The 21,410-nt window shown below is 38.5% G+C and overlaps 1 protein-coding gene across 1 annotated transcript in view; it reads left to right on the top strand.

Annotated features, from left to right (window-relative positions):
* LOC145495199 (methylcrotonoyl-CoA carboxylase beta chain, mitochondrial-like) overlaps positions 1-21,410 on the top strand; it is a 170,747-nt gene that overhangs the window by 83,559 nt on the left and 65,778 nt on the right. Inside the window, exons 7-11 of the mRNA XM_081474779.1 lie at positions 1,923-2,036; positions 5,385-5,449; positions 9,907-10,006; positions 12,283-12,378; positions 12,568-12,640. Of these exons, the coding sequence (XP_081330905.1) occupies positions 1,923-2,036; positions 5,385-5,449; positions 9,907-10,006; positions 12,283-12,378; positions 12,568-12,640 (448 nt within the window). The remainder of the gene's footprint in view (positions 1-1,922; positions 2,037-5,384; positions 5,450-9,906; positions 10,007-12,282; positions 12,379-12,567; positions 12,641-21,410) is intronic.

The raw sequence follows: 21,410 nt of genomic DNA, 5'->3' as shown, positions 1-21,410 counted from the left end.
CCAGCGTTTCCTCACACGTCTCCTTCCATGCATTTTTCATGCCCTGCCACATTTCATTGACTGTACTTTGGTTCTCCCTTTCCTCCTGATGCTCTTCATTTTCTTGCAGGCTTGCCAACACTTGGTACTTGTTGGAGATGGTGAGTTGGAATCTGTTCTTTATCTCATCGTCCTTCAGCATCCTGATGTTGTACTTGTGGCTTATTTTCTGCATGTCAGTGTTATAGCTCTTCAGCTTCAAACGGCATTTGCCTACAAGAAGGTGGTGGTCTGAAGCAACATCGGCCCCTCTCTTTGCTCTAACATTGAGCAATGACCTTCTGAACTTGGATGATATACAGATATGGTCAATCTGGTTCTTGGTTCTGCCGTCTGGAGAGACCCAAGTTGCCTTGTGTACCCTCTTGTCTTCTTATGCCTAACAATAATTATTTAGAGTTGTCAAAGATTCTCTAAGATGATCACAGTCAGGACCAGCCTCAGGTTACATTGTTTGGGGAAGGTTTTTCTTTTTCAAGCCATCTTATTTTTGATTTGATATAATTCTCTGACAGTCTCCTTTTGACTTTAAGCAACTGTATTCTAGAGAAAGATGACAGTTTCAGATAGACGGTTTGCATAAATGGTGCCAACATTTGAATAACAATACTTATACATCGTAAGCCTCATGTTCATGTGAAAAATCTGTTGTCTGGAAATATTAACACAAGACTTAGGATGTATTACATGAATTATTGTCATTCAAAGTATGGCACCATTTATACAAAGGCCCTATGAGGGATGTGTTATGATCTTTCATATGTTCACTTCAATTTGTTTTTTGCAACAAAAAACAGTCTTCATGTGTAAACAGGATTTAGACTTTCATGCAGAACCAGTTTGAACAACAGCTAGTTATATTGAGGAGAAACTTCCCAACACAACCAGTGGATCATTTTAAGATCATTTAGCACCAGAAGAAAAGAACATATCAGAAATACAAAACAATGTGCTAAAGGTTCCAACGTTACAAATTTGCATGGACTTTTGACTATGTAATTGACTTTGACAACTCCACAATCATTGACAAAGGAAACCATCACACCAGAGGGATGCTTGAATCATGCCACACGGCAAAAACTGTTGAGGCTGATAACAACTCATGCCCACTCCTGAGACAATATGACATTCTTTTACACAAACATTAATTTTAGCACTTTTGGCGTTCTTTCGAACATTCTCTATTTGTGCAGTAATTTTAAATTTATGTGAATTACTTTCTATATTAAAATTTTTAAAGTTTCATTTTATATTTTTTAGTACTTTTTACCAGAGAACGCTATATTCTCTATTATCAAGACCTGTAGAATCGACCATGTTGACTCAAGGACTTGTTTGCAATTTGTGGGAGGTACATGTACAGTGGCCTAATTTTTTGAGAAGCTACAGTAGACTGTGGGTTGAGGAGTTCTGCTTTGAGCCTTGGTCAGGGTCATTGCTTTGTGTTTTGGAGCTAAGACACCTTGCTTTCACAGTGCCTCTCTTCACCTACTATATAAATGGACACTAGTGAATTACTTGGTGAGGGTAACCATGCAATTGACTTAATGTTACGGAAATCAGGATAAGCTCCAGCAATGCGGACACTTAGGCCAGCACAGAGTGCACCTTGCATGCAATGTATGCATGTGTTCATGCTATTTTATATGTGAGTAGTAAGGTTCAGTACATAAATTACAGGTGAGATGAGATGGAGAGTAGGATACAATTAAGAGACATGAAAGCAGCGACAAAGACGGCTCTGAAATGTGCTAGTCATTATTTAAAAAAATGGCATTATTATTTACGGTATTTCTTTTCATTCAACTCTGTACTTTGGCTCCCCATGGCATCAACAAATGCTTTTATTGTAATTAATTAATTCATGCATTTTTCGAGGTCAGATAGCGGTAGTCCTTGGTTCTTGTACAGCTGGAGGTGCTTATGTGCCAGCCATGGCTGATGAAAGCATCATTGTCAAACAACAAGGAACAATCTTTCTTGGGGGACCACCATTAGTAAGTGAATGTTCATGGTAATTATGTTCATGTGATATAACTGACAAATATGGTGCATACATTGTGCATGTCATTAATTGAAGGGGCACATCAGGGCTCAAAAAATTTTTGAATTTCCACCTTGCCCATTGGGCAAGTAACTCTCAAATTTTGCTTGCCCAAGGCACTTTCTAGATGATGAAGTCTAGATCTACAGCTCTACCACTCTACTGCTCTACGTCTCTACTGCTCTACAGCTCTACAGATACCAAGCATGGAATGAGAATCGTCTATTTCAATTTTTTTCTGTGGTACTTCTTCAAACTGTGCTAAGTACTTGACACGTGCTGAAAAATCTAAACAAAACTTAAGTGTTATGAATGCATAGAAACAAATGTCTTACTATAAATGTTCTAACTTTGCGAGAAAAGTTTTGAATAAAAACAAGGGTCTTTCCAACGTACCAAGTGAAGTTTTGAATAGAAACGAGGGTTGTACTAACATACTAACTTACCAAAGAAATTTTTGAATAGAGACAAGGGGTTTACTAAAGTTCTAACTTAGCAAGGAAAGTTTTGAATAAAAACAAGGGTCTTTCTAACGGACTACTAAAAGTTTTGAATTGAAATATGGGACATACTGTTGTACTAACTTACTAAGGAATGTTTTGAATTGCAATAAGGGTTGTATTGTCGTACTAACTTGCCGAGGAAAGTTTTGAATTGAAACAAGGATCGTACTAACTTACCAAAGAAAGCTTTGAAACATGGGTTGTACTAACTTTCAACTAAAAGAAGGGTCCTTCTGTGTGTTATTAGTACAACCACATATTTCACTCTCTTCCTTCAGAATGTTAGTACATTAATATGACCACATATTTCACCATATTTACCTACAGTTTTTGTAGAGTTAATTATGTAGAAATGTGTGATCATAGAGCTGTAGTGCCGTAGACTTCATTATCTAAAAACATGTGATTGTAAAGCCATACAGTTCATTATCTAGATATATGTGATCTCAGAGCTGTACGCAGAACTGTAGAGTTGTAGAACCATAGAACCTTATAACTGTAGAACAGTAGAGCCATAGAATTGTAGAGCTGTAGAGTTCATTATCTAGAAATATGTGATTGGAGAGCGCAGAGTTCATTATGTCGAATGGATCTTTAGCAAATGAGTTCAGGTGTAGGGTTGAATAAAAACTTCTACTACAGACCAAAAAATTTGGTAATCATGGTAACATGCCACCCTTTTTATGTACTTGCAAGTTAGAGAAGAAGTACTAAGTGGTTGGTTATAGAGGTGTAGAGGTGTAGTGCACTACGAAAACTTTTATGACTATTCAAGGTTCATAAAATTGGCTGAGTATAGCCTTTGCGCCTTGTTACTTTTGGGGGTGGTTAGTTTCAAGTGACCATTACTTTCGGGAACAAAAAAAGGTATAACATTAGTAGGACTGAGCTTTTACGAAGTAAAAGCCAGAAACTTGTAAAAATACAATTCTTCGATGCATTTTAAATCTATGTTGCTGCCACATGGCATGGGTGGGCTGTTCATGTGTAGACTGTTTTGTCAGTGGTCAATAGGAAAGCTAGTAAGACACTGTTAACTCTTTGTACTTCATGATGCACTGCTGCTATGTTACTCTGCAGTGACGATATCTCAGTGCGCTTGTTGAGTTTTCAGTCAAATTTAAAGAAATGTTCCTTTAAATACACTCCTGTTGAAAATGATGTTAATTTGGATCACTGATTCGTATAGTATGTTCCTGTTACTTGATGAAAATTCTGTGGGGTTGTTTTAACACCGTGCAACATTAACTGATGAAGCACAAATTGACATTTCATTATATGCTTTATGGCATAAGGAATACCTTCCCTTGTTGTAGAATGCCTCAAATCAGGTTTACATAAATAACTTTCACCTGACTATTAATAGGAAAAATAAACATACTTTTGAACCTGGGTCGCCTTATTTTCGGGGAGTTGAGGGTTGGGGCTACCGGTGGGCCCACTGCTTTTGGGTGGTGGGGGTGGAGGATCTCTACTTTTAGGATCTATCAGCTGCCACAGTTTTTTGACATTACTTCTGGGGGCTCGCTACTTTTGCAGGGTAGCTACTTTTGGGGGGTCATTACTTTTGGGCTTTAGGTTTTCTCTCACATGACTCACTAGTGATTGTTGCAGCCATCTGAAAAAAGCTTGGAGGGAAGTGGAGTGACTTTCACTTATGGACCACCATTTGGTGCGGTTATGAGAATTAAGAAGTAGTGAAGCTGTTAATCGTATCTATAACAAAATTCTTGATCATGATTGGTTCACCGCATGCTGATTTGTCATCTAATCAGTGCCTGATCATGTCAGGGCTCGAAATTGCGACCAATACAGTCGCATTTGTGACTTAACTTTACTTATTTGCGACTAGAAAAACGAGAGTAGTCACAAATTTGTGACTAGGTTTTGCCTTGAATGACACAAATTAAAAGGGTTAGCAGTAGTCTCAAAGGAAAAAGAACAGTTGTGGATGAAAGACAATTTATTCCAATAGATATAATAAAACAAACCCACAATTCTTTGATCACCAACTGGATCACCATGTTTCATTATTCTAAGGCACACTAAAGTAAACAACTCTCTATCTCTCTCTTGAAACTTCAAAATGGCTACCTCTGTTTGAAATTGCCCTATAATGCATTGCAAACTCTTGACCATTGAGTACCTCATGTATGTCTATGGATTGTGTCGTTTTTATTCGATTTTTCGACTACAAATTTACATTTAGCGACCTTTTTTTACCACTTAGTCACCAAATGGCGACTTAAGGATTTTGTTAATTTCGAGCCCTGCATGTGGGTGTCCAGTCTCAGGTATCCAGTTTGCACTTTTTGTAATTAGATACCCAGATGATTCACGCATCAATTATGTGCGCTTTAATGGCTTCCTTTGCAATGTTCATACAGTTTTTAAAACTTATGAAAAGTGCTGCAAATGTTTGCACTCAAAAAAAGTTCTCAAAGTAAATTTTTAATTCCAAAATTTGTTTTAGATACGTTTAATTAGTAATTGGACCTTGTGTCGTACAATTCAGGGAGTATCTGTGCTCATAATTTTAAATTGGCCTCACACTTTGTGCTCATTGGATTTTGAAATTACTTGCGTGATTTCTCCTCGAATTGTACTCCACTTCGTCCAGTTACTATTTCTTATACTAGAGAAATGATTTGTTCCCAAGCAGTAATCAATCTAAAAATGTAACTCCATATTGAACTCAATATTTCTTTTAGGAGTAGATCAGCAGATATTTTATAATAAAATTATTGTCAAACTGTGTGAGATTTTGCCACTAAATTATTTTGTTTCTGTGGCACTAGGTAAAAGCTGCTACTGGTGAAAACGTATCTGCTGAGGAATTGGGTGGTGCTGATTTACATTGCAAGTGAGATGTTGTTTACTCTCTTCTGATTCTCATGTACATGTATATAGATTTGGGAACGGATCCAAAACATTAGACATGTAACATTCAAATGTAACTAATTTCTGTGAAAATTATTTGGGGATGTTTAATTTGTTTAAGTTAACTTGCATGGCACACCCACATACATGTAAGTGTGAAGGATGAGGCAGTGTTGTAGTGAAATTTTTGATATATAGTACTTTAAGTAGTAATTATACTTATCTAACTCAATCACTTGGTCATTTGAGAGCAGTATTTCCCTCTTCAGGACTGAAAACATCTGTGCCTACTTGATTTTATTTAAAAAAAGGTTCTGTTTAAAGTGCCCCAATGATCAAATTCTCGATATCCATTTTTAACTTTGAAAATATTTACCGGTAATATATTTTCCAAGTTGTAGTAGAGGGATGATTTCCCTCTATTACTCCTTCACTCCTTCACTCCTTCACTGGGTCACTTCCGGTTAGACATTTGGGATCCTGGGCAGAACTCCCATATGAGAAGGTCGGGGATGCTCAGTTGAAAATTTGAATTGAACTCCTAAAGAAGACTAATGTGGGCATTGCTCAAGCTTCATTAGACCCCATAAAGATACCACTTAAAATGGAATAGGTTCAATTACTAGCCACTGTTCAAGAAAGGACCCCATGTGCTCTTGTAGGCCCGACTTGCATACTCGAGAGATCAGCGGAAAACAAATGAGAGCGTTTCTTTTATTATTATTTCTTCGAGTGCACCCTAAAGGATACTTTGACAGCTCAGAATGGTGACGTTTTGTCATCAACACCCTATAAGAGACCAGAATCCTTGACTTGCACCCAAGACGATGAGCATCCCCAACCTTTTCATATAGGAGTCCCCCTCAGGGTTTCAAACATCACACTGTCGAAGGCCGTTTTATAGTTGATGGCACCCTGTCAAGTTAGTTATTCTTTAAATTTCAAATGCAGGAACTTGATATCTTACCACAGAAATGATCTACATTGAATAGATTTTCCCACAAATGTTTTTATATATAGAAGCTAATTATATAAATAGCTCATTTCCCGAGAGTATCCACACAGGTTTAACCATACTCAATTGCCAAACATTGAGGAGATATTGAAAATCACAAATCTGATGAGCTGTATGAATTTTCGAATTATGATTCAAGTCGTGATTAAAAGTTTTCTACAATCAACAGGCAAGAGAATTGAGGGTAATTTGAACGACATGTTTTGCTATTATTTGTACAGTATTGTAAATAAATACTTCAAAGAGGAATAAAGACATGGCAAAATGATTTGAACAAAATAGTTGATAAATAGAAAAAAAAAAAGACCTTACACGAGACTCGGAGTTCAGCAGTCACTAATATCGCCTTGGAAAAGGGAGAAAAAAAGGAGAAACAAATGAAGTTATTACAACACATGGTATTCATGTTTGGTCACCCATCCAAGCAGGAACCCTGCCAAACAGAGCTTAACTTTGTTGAGTGGACGAGACACAGTGCTGTCCTTGTGGTACCATGACTCTACGTTGAATAATTTTTTAATTGTCTCAGACTAGGATCACCAATAACTTCATGAATGTTTTCAATGGTGTTACATCTCCTCGTGTATTCTCTTACCATTGCATTTTGCCAGAGGGCTTTAACCTACAGATTAAAACCTCAAGTCAGTGGCATCAAAATTTTCACTTCTTACAGACGATCCATTTTCCAAGTTGAGTGGCTCATAGCCACTTTGATTTTACATTTTTGTACACAATAGGTCTTTACTAGATATCTGGTGTAAATGACATCATTTACTCAAAAATACCGCACGGGTTGAAATTATAATGACAATTAGTGTAGAAAATCAGGCAAATATAAGAGCCAATTTTTTTTTGTTATTCTTTATGCAAATTGCTGTCAATAATTTCAACCTGTGCGGTATTTTTGAGTAAATGATGTCATTTACTCAAATTCTCAACCAAGACTTGGAACAAGGAAAATTAATGGAGGCCATAAATTCTTGGAAATTAAGGTCCAAAAAACGTGAATTCTAATGTTTGTAATAGATTGAAATTTGGTGAGATATCTAGGAAAGACCTATTGTGTACGAAAATGTAAAAAAATGGATATTGAGAATTGGATCATATAATAGGGGCACTTTAAAAGGATGTGAAATTATAGGATTGTTCTTTCAAGAACTTTGTGTTTGGCCAACCACAACATCATTCCCCTCCAGTTGTTATAAGCAGTTCAACCTCCCTTCTTGGTGAGCTTGTAGACAATGAGGTTTTTTTTCTAAGATAGAGGTGCCTCTTCTGAGTCCTGGATGTCATGTATGGTGGCAGTGAATAGATGTAATTTGCTCTTCCACCATTAGTATCTCTGCGTATATCTGGTCTACATCAGGGGCATTCTCATTCTTCAATGCCTTAGTTGCCTTCTTAACATCATTGACAGTTGAAGGATTTGTTATTATGTCATGTAATTCTAGTGATGGTGGGGTGATTACCTCCGGCTCAGGATCATGTCCCTTTGTTGATCTTCTTATGTATTTCTGTTTTGAAGTTTCTATCTCTTCTGCAACATTTTCCATGTATGTCTTGTCTGCCCTTGTGCTTTTTTTAACCCCCTTATTGAGGATGTTAAAATATGTCTATATCTTCAGCTGTACCTTCAGTCTGACAGATCTGGTGGAAAGGATCTTTCTCTTTTTTTTGTTTTCTGCATCTTCGATTTCCTTTCATGCATACATATCATATATCCACTGAGATCTGTTTTTCTTCTTTGTCCTTGGACCTAGTACTTTCGTTCCTCCCTTCTCAACAGTTTGCTTCTTCGATACACAGTTTCCTGATCTCTGTTTGATAAGGTTTTGATATCTTTGGGCCTTTAAGCTTACCTACAGAAAACTATATGGTAAATGCAAGTTTAATTGCATCAAGTACTGATTGCCAGATTCATGATCAGTTTAATTAATGTTGCCTTTGCTTCTTCTTGGAGAGACTTGATGATTGACCAGAGAGTTTTCTTGAAGTCCAGTGTTTGACAGGAAGGTCATGGCAGATCTAGCAATCATCATCATGATTGCAGTAGCTGTTGCTGTCATTGTCTCTGTAGCAGCTGAGCCACAGTAGGCACCACTGCCACTGCTAATTGTTAGCTATGTGTGTGCAGCTTGACCAATTTAGCATTATCTCATTAAAGTTTTGGGATATACTTCTCAGAACTACAAGATTTCCTTCATCAAAATACTTCCTATCGTAAATGTGAGCTGAACATGACTGAAAAAACAAGAAAAGTGCCTTATGCTTCGTGTTGTTCGCTTTCAGATGGCTTATTTGTCCTCACCAGGACAGTGCAGTGGCCACATGGCACCCCAGCAGGGGAGGCTTAATACAGTACAGAAAATGGAGAGGGCAATGGACCTTTTAAGGAAAAAAATTTTTCTTGGATCTTCCATATCTTAAGTTAGCTGTACACCTTGTTCTGCACAAATCTTCGTTTGTAAAATTAATGACAACTGCTAGGACTGCTGCATATAGATTATGAGGGTAACAATAATCATCCTTATGATATACACCATTGCCTGCATGTATGATGGAAGAGCAGATCAGAAGAGAACACATCTAATGAAGATTGTGCATAAAGTTCTCTCTATTTAGTTGATATCCAGGCAATGTACTTGTGTTAAAATAATTGTAATAAAATTATTATGGCATCCAGTAAAGTCATTTGATGTTATAATTATTACCTTTCACATGTAATGAACAATAAACATTTATAACTACTCAGTGTAGCTGCTGTTTTAAGTATTAACTGATCTAAAATAAAGAAAATAATGATGAAAGATAGAGACAGCCATGCCACCTTCACTGATTCCTTGGTTTGTTTATGAAACTTAACTGAAACATTTTCTGTCAATAAAACTTCAAAACGATTAGTGGCAAATGTAAAGTCACTTTCTTTTTCAGCACATCTAAGAACTGGCTGAGAGATTCCTTTTTCTCATGCTTCATATCCCTGGGCAAACTAAGTTTTCCTCTTCTACCTTTTTGTTCTTCTGCAGAAAGGAAATCTTCTCAATCTTTAGCAGGAGATTAAAATCTTACTTTTCCTCTCTTTGCACTTTACTGTCTTTGCTCACTTTGTTTTGCTGCCTGTTTCATTCTCTTTCATGTCCCACGAGAAACATGGAAAGTACAATTTTATTTTGGGTTCCCCTTTGGGCTGTCTCCAATAGCCTCCGAATCTTAATAAACCTTCCATTTTTGAATACTCACTCGCTTGTCCACTCGTTCTACACTTTTTTTGCACTGCATGTACAGCCCTCAGTCAACCAGAATTGAGTAATATTTTCAAGTGTATTATTGATGCAGGAATAAGCTCAGTGCGTACTGTGCGTGGCCAAATCATTGTTTCATTACCTCATGGATACTTTTGACTTTCAATTATTTTTGTTTTGTAGAACATCAGGTGTGACAGATTACTATGCTGTTGATGATTTTCATGCCCTTCATCAAGCCAGGCAATGTGTCAACAACCTGAACTTCAAGAAGACCTTACCAGTAAGTTCTCTTTACTCTACCATTACTACAAAGCGGGGGAGGTCAAGGGATTCAATGACTGTTTTTGTACTGTAATTCAGCTAAATTAATGGTCATTTTTGTGGCCATGTTACTAGGAGTGGGTGCAGCTGCTGTTGTGACATCTGCTCAGGAAGGTTGGATTATTTGCATACACTTGTTGTGTCCAAGTGCAATAGACATATAAGTATCTAGAAATACCTTAGCTTCCAGACACATTATTGGCTATTGGAACAAAATTCCAGCCACGTTAACATTGCAGCTGCCCAGAGTCAACATTTATACCTCTTTCGATTTTGATAAAAGTCATACTGGATTCCTTTGAATTGCATGATCTGAAAATATACCATAGCATGCAGACCACTCAGGTAACAAGCCCTTCTTGCCAAAACTAGGTTGATTCACAATGCAAGTGAATATATGAAAGATCATATATTTGAACTGTGCAGAAAGATATGAAGACATGATTGATCATCGCAGTTATACACATAACTTAAGCAGTTGTGAAATTAAAGCCTGAAAAAATTCAGGCCCAAACGGGATTCCAACCCGTGACCTCTGCGATACCAGTGCAGTGCTCTACCAACTGGGCTATCAAGCCAACTGGGAGCTGATCATGAACATATGAAAGATCATATATTTGAACTGTGGAGAAAGATATGAAGACATGATTGATCATCGCAGTTATATACACAACTTAAGCAGTTGTGATCAACTCCCAGTTGGCTTTATAGGTCAGTTGGTAGAGCCACAGGCGGCCCAGACGTTGTATGCGATTAATACGTGACATTATGCTGTTGGCGATTGCGTTACAATTTTAGCCGTTTATAAGACAATGTATGAGAATGCCTCGAAAATTACTCTAAATGCTACGTGTAGAAAATAATTTGAATAAAATGGCTTACCTTATGTTTGCATTGCGTTATTTTGATGTCTCTGGGTTCCTGGAGGTGGTTTAGAGCCATGTAGGCGAGTTTTACTTTCTGGCGGTTTGCTTCCCCTAAAGAGAAACAAAAGGCAGGCGACCCACTGGCCTGATGGCCCGCACTCAAAGCTCCGTAAATTCCACAAAAATGGTCTAATCTCGTCAAAATTGCTTCATGGCAGCCGTTGATAACTCTTCTTCCCATTTGCTTTCTCCCAAGGTTTCAAAGTTTATCTTAACCACCCGAGAATGGCTGGTTTTCCAGCTCTTGCTTTCCATTTCGGCTCCATTTCGATCCGTAACCGATTATCTTGGCCACAGGATTTGAATTTCTAGCTTAACGACCTCGCCATCGTGACAAAGTTGCCTCCAGCCGTCGAGAGGCACGGGGCATTTTTTGATCATGCAAACTGCACCGTGCCGCGGTGTATAACTGAAATTAGCGCCTAAAAGCACTGTTAACTGCGGCGAGAGATGGCAACGAGTAACTGACAAATGCCCCATGCCTCTCGACAGTTGGAGGCGATTTTGTCATGATGGCGAGGTCGTTAAGCTAGAAATTCAAATCCTGTGGCCAAGATAATCGGTTACGGATCGAAAGGGAGCAGAAATGGAAAGCAAGAGCTGGAAAACCAGCGATTCTCGGGCAGTTAAGATAAACTTTGAAACCTTGGGAGAAAGCGAATGGGAGAAGAGTTATCGACGGCTGCCATGAGGCAATTTTGACGAGATTAGACAATTTTTGTGGAATTTACGGAGCTTTGAGTGCGAGCCGTCAGGCCAGTGGGTCGCCCGCCTTTCGTTTCTCTTTAGGAGAAGCAAACCGCCAGAAAGTAAAACTCGCCTAAATGGCTCTAAACCACCTCCAGGAACCCAGAGACATCAAAGAACGCAATGCAAACATAAGGTAAGCCATTTATTCAAATTATTTTCTACACGTAGCATTTAGAGTAATTTTCAAAGCATTCTCATACATTGTCTTATAAACGGCTAAAATTGTAACGCAATCGCTAACAGCATAATGTCACATATTAATCGTATACAACGTCTGGGCCGCCTGTGGTAGAGCTCAGCATTGATTCACAATGTTGGAAATCTGGATCAAAAATGGCCATTTCATCTCACAGCATTCCAATCAATGCTGAAATTGATGGTCAATGTTGAAAATCTGGTTTGTTGCCTACAGTATAATGTGCTTAAGTATTGCATATCAACTTCTTTGCAGATAATGCTACAGTATCAATAGATGTGACTTATTGAAGTCATGTGCAGCTCGCAAGAAATCCTTTGTTTTTAAATGTTATGAAACAGCTTTATTCTCTTCTTCCTGAAGGTCACAGTAGAAACTACTGAACACCCTTTGTATCCATCTGATGATCTTTATGGCATTGTAGGGGACAACTTAAAGAAGTCTTTTGATGTCAAAGAAGTAAGGAAATATATATGTCAGCATCACTTAGTTGCTGAGTAGATCAGTGAAAATCTCTTCTCAGAAACTGACAAATGTTTGGTGGCCATATTATTGTTAGAAATAATTAGCAGTTGTCCAGGGAACCTGATGATTATTGTTTTCATTTTGCTCAATAGAGAATGACGAAGACAATCACATCTTTTTCAGGTGATTGCAAGGATTGTTGATGGAAGTAAATTTGATGAGTTCAAAGCACTGTATGGAGATAGTTTAGTAACAGGTAAGACTGAAGATAAGGCCTTATATGTCCCTTGGTGCAATGAGGACAGATGATGATGATGATGAAGACTAAAATGCAGTGTTATGCAACAGAACATACAGTGCAAACAAGTTATGCAAATTTTGTTATCTGTTCTTGTAACAGCTCATCAGATCTTTGCTCAAAACCTAACTCCAAACAGCTTTTCATACCAAGTTGTTAATCATTGCACGATACCAAGGGCAAAATATTGCCAGTTTTCATGTGACAGTCAAATTCCAAAATTAAAAATTACCTTTCATTCTGAGGTTTTAGTTTCATCAGATAACAGACCCTATAGGAACTTGACATTTTACGGGTCAGTACAAAACGAAGACCCCTTGATCTAGACCCCCTACTGAACCCCCTTTTGGACCGCTTCTGGTTCCCATCTGGACCCTCTCTTGGACCCCCATCTGACCCCCTATTTTTTCTTCCAGAAAATATGAGCTTCTGATTCAAATAATTAAACTTAGAACAGAACACAATGAAGTCTCGTATACTGTGATCATCCGGGTGAGTGTAGTTCTGAAAAGAACTGTTGTCGGTGACTGATGTTTCGACAACCTGAGCAGAAGTCATCTTCAGAGTCAAGTGAATAGTGTTTGTCAGTCGATGATGTTATAAGTCTGGTCCATTGAACGTGATTGGTCTGTATAGCCATGCTGATATTGGCTGAAAGACTTGTGTAAAGTTTATCATCAGTCATTAGTGGGTTTCGATCCATCTATTGTTAGTCAAATAGGTCGGTTTTTGGTCTGTGTATTGTTAAGTCGGTCTGTTAGAAGTCTGTTTGTCAGTTTCGTTTCTGTCATGGATAAGTCGTTTGTAAGGCGCCAGCAGTTGTTGACATCTGTTAAGAGGCGTTTGTTCTAGGTTAGTGTACCAGCTTTCCAGAGTCAGTCGTTGAAAATAGTTTGTACTGTAGGTTAAGCACTGAGCAGAGTCCCAGTCAATGTTGTGGTTTGTCAGTTGATGATGTACAGCAATGTGATTGTTGGCATCACCATTTCTTGTGGCTCGTTTGTGATCTTTCAGTCTCGTGTTAAGGTTTCTGCCAGTCTCACCAATGTAGGAAGCCTAGCAGTCGGAGCATTTGATCTTGTAAACTGCTCCCTGTCTGTCGTTAGGTTCGTCTCTGTCTTTCACGTTGGTCAGTAAGTGTCGTAATGTAGTTGTAGGTTTGTGGGCTACACGAATGTTGTAGGGCTGTAGGATCCGTGAGATGGTCTCAGAAGTGCCATTAATGTAAGGTATAGTCACTGTAGTAACAGGTGTAGGGTTCCTGTTTGTAGTGTCAGCTTCAGTAGGTCGGTAAATGTTTCATCTAATAAAGTCAGCGTTGTAGTTTTTTTGTGAAAAACACGTTCAAGGTATCTGTTTTTGTCACATAAGCTGTCCGGTGTGTCACAAACTAGTTGCGCTCGTCTCGTCAAAGTCTTTATAGTCGTGGCCTTGTGTGAAGTCGGGTTGTAGGATGATTCGTCGAGTAATCTGTTGGTATGCGTTGGTTTTCTGTACACTGTCGTTCGTAGTTCGTTGTTGTCGTGGCTTACCAAACAGTCTAGAAAAGGAAGTTTTCCATTTTCTTCGATCTCCTTAGTAAACTGGATGTTGGCTTTCTGGTTGTTTAGGTGGTCGTGAAAATCATCAATTTCATCTTTGTGAACGGCGGTAAAGGTGTCGTCAACATAGCATAACCAAAGCGGTATCGTTTGTTGGCAAGTTGCGAGGGCGCGTTCCTCCACGTGTTGCATCACAATTTCTGTGACAACAACAGAAACAGGCGACCCCATTGCTGTTCCATGCAACTGTTTGTAGTGTTTACCGTTGTACTGAAAGTAAGTCGATGTAAGGCAAAGGTTCAGTAAGTCCATGATGTCTTCTGTCGGTAACGGTAGTTTAACAGTAGATTGCTGTATAGCGGTCTCCGTACACTGTAATGCCAATTGAAGTTGAATACTGGTGAACAGTGATTTCACATCAAAAGACACAAGTTTGTAGTCGTCAGGTATCTACTGTCTTAATAGCGTCAATAAAGTTCTCGTAGATTGTAGTTTGGGTCTTGATTTGTCAGTAACGGGTTGCAGTATGGTTGTCAAGTACTTAGATAGTTAATACGTAGGGGACCCACAGAATGACACTATAGGTTGCATCGGTATACCAGGTTTGTGCAGTTTCGGTAGTCCGTAAAGTTTCAGTGGCTGAGGTACTGAGCACCTCAGTCGATAGTAGCGTTGAGTGTCTAGCGTCAGTCTTTTTAAGCGTAAGTATTTTGCTGTTAAGTTTACGTTGAAGTGCTGGCGTCGGGTCGCGTTTAAGTTCTTCGTAAGTTTGTTTGTCATTAACAAATGCGTCCATTTTGTCAAAGTAGTCAGTCTTGTCCATAACAACAGTGACACGTTCTTTGTCGGCTGATAGTATGACAATGTTGTTGTGGTTATTCAGTCATTTCAGTGCTTGCTGTTCGTCTCTTGTCGCAGAAATTGTGATGCAACATGTGGAGGAACGCACCCTTGCAACTTGCCAACAAACGATACCGCTTTGGTCACGCTACATTGACGACACCTTTACTGCCGTTCACAAAGACGAAATTGGCAATTTTCACGACCACCTAAACGAACAGAACGCCAACATCCAGTTTACTAGAGAGATCAAAGAAAATGGAAAACTTCCTTTTCTAGACTGTTTGGTAAGCCGCGACAACAACGAACTACGAACGACAGTGTACAGAAAACCGACACATACCAACAGATTACTTGACGAATCATCCTACAACCCGACTTCACACAAGGCCACGACTATAAAGACTTTGACGAGACGAGCGCAACTAGTTTGTGACACACCGGACAGCTTACGTGACAAAAACAGATACCTTGAACATGTTTTTCACAAAAAAAACTACAACGCTGACTTTATTAGATGAAACATTTACCAACCTACTGAAGCTGACACTACAAACAGGAACCCTACACCTGTTACTACAGTGACTATACCTTACATTAATGGCACTTCTGAGACCATCTCATGGATCCTACAGCCCTACAATATCCATGTAGCCCACAAACCTACAACTACATTATGACACTTACTGACCAACGTGAAAGACAGAGAGGAACCTAACGACAGACAGGGAGCAGTTTACAAGATCAAAATGCTCCGACTGCTAGGCTTCCTACATTGGTGAGACTGGCAGAAACCTTAACACAAGACTGACAGAACACAAACAAGCCACGAGAAATGGTGATGCCAACAATCACATTGCTGTACATCATCAACTGACAAACCACAACATTGACTGGGACTCTGCTCAGTGCTTAACCTACAGTACAAACTATTTTCAACGACTGACTCTGGAAAGCTGGTACACTAACCTAGAACAAACGCCTCTTAACAGATGTCAACAACTGCTGGCGCCTTACAAACGACTTATCCATGACAGAAACGAAACTGACAAACGGACTTCTAACAGACCAACTTAACAATACACAGACCAAAAACCGACCTATTTGACTAACAATAGACGGGTCGAAGCCCACTAATGACTGATGATAAACTTTACACAAGTCTTTCAGCCAATATCATCATGGCTATACTGACCAATCACGTTCAACGGACCAGACTTATAACATCATCGACTGACAAACACTATTCACTTGACTCTGAAGATGACTTCTGCTCAGGTTGTCGAAACATCTGTCACCAACAACAGTTCTTTTCAGAACTACACTCACCCGGACGATCACACTATATGAACTACTGATACTCCTGGGTTCAAACCATTTACCGTGTTACAATGAAGTCTATTTAATCAGTGAGCAAAATATGAAGAAATTAATGAATCCACACAGCGTTGTGTCTAGCTTTTATAGAGAGCACCTCCACATGAACATCGATTCCTTTCACTAAGAACTGTGCATATTCTTTCAGTTATGACAAAAAGAAACACTCGCTCACGCGCATTCATTCACTCATCTGCCTTTCTTGCCATGTTAACAAACTCCCCCTTTCCTTTAACGTACAGCACAGCCCAAAAATAATGCACACGCAAGAACTTCTTTTTGCGTCAGCAAGCCGGCAACTTCTTGTGGCTTCTTGCGGGTCGCTTGCGCTTGGATCCTGCAAGACGCACAAACTTCCTTGCAGTTAGAAGTAAAAACCCCAAGAACTTCTTTGCGGTAGGATTTTCAAAACGCAAGAAGTTCTTTGTGGTAGGATTTCGAAACCGCAAGAACTTCTTTGTGTTAACATCTTAGCAGGCGAAGATCTGTATCAAGATGGTACAAAGGTGCAAGGAACAGTTGAATTTATATTTTTCCAGTGCTGGCACTTATTGTAAGAAGTATTAAATTAAAGCAACAAATCCTTAACTGACAATTTAAACTCTAATGCTCAGTTCAGACAACAAACTTTTCATGAGCCGAACTTAATTTGAATTTGGACCAACCCAAATTATGAAACGTATGCCTTTTAATTGAGACAATAGCTACCGTTTGAACAACCAAAGAAATGTTTCAAATGGATGATGGCAGCCATTCGAACGGCCAAAGAAAAAGTAATGAGCAGATGCGATGAAAGTGATTGATGAAAGTGTTCTTTGATTTGCCTGAGCTGCTGTTTACATTTTCTGCAAAGTATTTATATCCATCAAAACGTAAATAAATTTAGCCGAAGAGGTCTCACCTGTACTGACGAACAAACTAACTAGACGTTTAATACCACATATGACTACTGTTACTTAAAAGGTCTTGGGAAGTTTCTTAAAGTGATCATGTGACTAATATTAAGCTGTACAGTGTAAGCCATAAAAAGTCTAAGCCCTGTTAAAATCAGTCGGTAGATTTTAGACAGTGGGAAGATTTTGGTCACATGCAAAGCAATGTGTGAAATCGAGAGTATCTCAAAATAACTTTACAGATTGAGACAGAGATAAGGCCATTCCCCTTTTTTTGTTTATTATTGAATGCGTATTCTGATTTTGGGTTGGTAGGTCGGAAAAGGGGAAAAAAAAAGAAATAAAATTGGAAAAGGAGTCTGGATCTAGGAGGCCTGCTACCTCAGCATAATATCCGTGAAGCCTGGAAACAACAAGGTGTGGTTACAAAGTCAACATGGCAGCAATGGTGGATGGAAAACTTGACGTCGTCGTTAAAATCAAACGAGAACTGGGAAAAAACTAAAAGTCTGTAGGGCAAAAACTTGATTATGTTTCAGATTAAAGTGACAATTGTTTGAAATTATGTTTCATTACCTTCATTGCCTTCTGCATAACTTTCTCTTTTTTGAAAACACGAAAATCTGGGTCAGTCGGACGACGCTAAACAGAGAAAAAAAAGGTGATGGCCTAAGGCCTTTGGCTTTGGGTTTATATAATTATTTTCATCAGTTTTAAACTAGTAGCAGTACATTTTTATTGCTTGGTTCTGAATTAGATGCTGGGTTCGCTTTATTTTGTTTTTCAGCGACATGGAGGAAATTTGACTGTTTATAATTATTATTACAATCTGTCCTGGAGTCCCTGGAGTCCCGTGTTCTTGCGGCGCGAGAACTTCTTGCGCCACTTCTTGCACGTGCATTATTTTTGGGCTGTACTGTACTCTTGTGTTCTTTGTAGAGGTTGATTAAAATTTCTTCCTTCTAAGGTGAATGAGCACTTCTTGTTCAAGCCATGGTTCAGGTGTGAAGATTCCTTGCAAACTTGACTGATGTGTAGCCGACACATATTGGGAAAAAAACAGAAATCAGCTATAGTAATACAACTGTTTCGAACTGTTATTACCACTCACCATGTTCAGTAGAAGATTATGCGCTTGTTTGTGCCATGGTGAACAACATCTCACACAGACCATGATGACTGTGACACGTTTCACAAAAAAGTCAATGCATGACAGTGATAAGAGACCACTAACGTGGGATAGACCACGCCAAAAAAATCTATTGTTATTCAATTAATCTCCATGGTAACTGTTAACCCAGTTTAAGTTCAATGAGCTGCCGAAAAATTAATAGTGGCCGCATCACGATTTTTCGGTGACCCCATGAATTGTAATTGATAAATTAGAAATAACCCAGTTATTCCGCTGCGTGAATTCAGTAATGTTATTTCTTCACATTTTGCTCACTGATTAAATAGACTTCATCATGTTATGTTTTAAATCAGGAGCCTGTATTTTCTGGAAGAAAAGATAGAGGGTCCAGAAGGGGTGGGTTGAGAAGGGGGTCCAGGATGTGGTCCAGAAGGTGATCCAGACAGGGTCCAGATGGGGTCCAAAAGGGGGTTCAGTAGGGGGTCCAGATTGAGGGGTTCACGTTTTGTCCCAACCCACATTTTACAATTTAGCTTGACAGAGTTCTTTATTTTGTAATGGAGCATGTTTGAATTTCCAAGCTTTTGCATTGCGTGACATTAAAATGAAGGCCGCAGAAGTCTGTTGTGTAGGTCAAAAAATGAGTTATCGCTTTAGTTTTTGCTAACTGAACAGTTCTTCCACTGGAAGAAGTATTAATTTCATCATATCGCAGCTCTGGAGTATTAAGGTTACTTCAAACCTTTGCGGGAGTCCTCCAGAAAAAGATTCGTACATGCGCTGTTTTCAAGGAAACCCCCACAAACTATATATCAACAGAAAGGTTATAAAATGTAGAATTCAATGAAATTATGTTTTGTTTTGGATTTTGCTTTCCAAAGGCGGCAGAGGCTGTCAACTTCAAAATGACTGACTGACGTTCCAGCAAATTAATCGGGTATCAAATGCGATCGTTCAAGCAAAATAACTGTGCAGTGTTAATTGCAAAGCCTCAATCTCCAAAAACATGTGAGCATTTTCTTTTATTTCGATTGGTTATCTTTTTATATATCTGTCAAGTTCGACTATCAAAAAATGTGCGTAACCTGTTATGTTAAAGGCCGCCACGAGGAAAGTATTTAAAATAAAGGAATTTGCCGACACGCTTTTGTTCCATATCTATCAGTGAATGTTCTGACCAAATTTCATGGAAATCGTCAAATCTGTATACCCTATTCATTTAAAGAGAAGGGATTCTCTCGAAAAACGAGTACGAGTTTTTGCCTTCTAAAGATTTATAAACATATCACTCCTTCACAGAGGAGTGTGTCAACTTGAAAGCCATAAGCCAATGAAATAACAGAACCCCTAGCGTTCACAGTATGCAAACTTGTGTTTCGCGGACATTAATTTTCTTGGCCAAAAAAAAAATCAACCAATATAACCCCACCAAGGGTTGAAGTAACCTTAAATTTTTGTTTCAAAAGGAAACTCAATGACAGATGTTTCTGCTGCTTTATGGCAGTCATGTTTGTGCTCCTCTTAGGGGCACCAACGTGGTGTCTCCATGCAAAGCATTTTAAATCTGGGTGAACCACCTGTCCAGATAATGTGCAAATGAAAAACAGCAGAGGCCCAATTCTTGGCGAGGTTGTCTATATATCAATCATCTATCATATCCCAGATTCTTGACTTTATTTATTAAATGGTTGCAATTTTTAGTTTTGATCGTGACTGATGAAAACCAGCAATAACCTTACTTAACCAATATTCAAATGAAAATCACTGAGCTGAACAATCACAATGATACTTACCAATGAAATTGATCATTAGAGAAATCATGTATATACAAGCTTTTATGGGACAATTATTATTAAAAACGATTGGCAAAACCTAGGACTAGTTACAAGTTAACAATGTTTTGATACAGTAGACAAAGTAAAATTGTTAGTGCCTCCTATTGTAGAGTGAGATTGCACTCAACAATCAAAAACATGAAGTCTGTTCATAACACTTTACTGTGCAAGAGTGATGTTACAAAAATGTAATGGAACAGGACAATATATAGGTATTATTGTGATTGTTCAGCTCAGTGAGTAAACAGTTATGTATGTAACATGAGAATTTACCAAAATAAGGAACATAAAGAATCAAACTGGCTATGAGTCAGTGAACTCAGGAAACAAATTAATATGAAACTGGCAATTTTGAAGACACTGCTCTGATTTCTAAATGTAGAGAGCTAGAGAGGAGAACAATAATTATTTAGAATACAATCAGCTATTCCCTAGGCCAGGCAAGGTGTTACTGAGTTTACTTTAGGCTGAAGGCCTGAGGAGCTACTCAGAATTGAATTTTACTACAATTGTACAAGAAAGCAGCTTCAATGAATGATTAACCTCTTAAATATTACCAGGAAAGGAACAGGTCTGTGGATGTTACAACTATTGTAATAACGTGAACATCTGGTATAACATCTTATTCCCTTTACTGTACATTTGTTGTAGATGAACTTAGAATTACACGTCGCACATATAGTGCATAGTTAATGAAGTGATTTATAACACTCTTTCAGGCCGACAAGATTAGATAAAATGCAGCATATTTCTATGTATACAAAAGAAATGACTGTAGTAAAGTATAAATGAGTGTAAGGATAGTGTTTCATAATCCCCAGCAAATCTGTCATTGTTCCCTTAAAAGTTAATGGTTTTTCCAATTGTTCTTTGATTCTCTGTGCTGCCTTCTGAGCAGCAAGTTGTACATGATGACGATGCCTATCACTTACAGCTTCTTTGTCTGTGTTCTTATATGGCATATTGTTGCTATCATCTGACACCTCCAATGGATAAAATTTATTGATACAGACCTGACTAATCTGTCTTTCCCTGTGTGTAAATTACTAACAACACCTAGTTTCCACTGGCTGCATGGTGCACTATCGTGTATAAGAACAACATCTGCCA

Source organism: Orbicella franksi, chromosome 8, assembly GCF_964199315.1.
Source record: "Orbicella franksi chromosome 8, jaOrbFran1.1, whole genome shotgun sequence".
Taxonomy (NCBI): domain Eukaryota; kingdom Metazoa; phylum Cnidaria; class Anthozoa; order Scleractinia; family Merulinidae; genus Orbicella; species Orbicella franksi.
The sequence above is the reverse complement of the archived record's forward strand: the minus strand, read 5'-3'. Positions and strand labels throughout refer to the sequence as shown.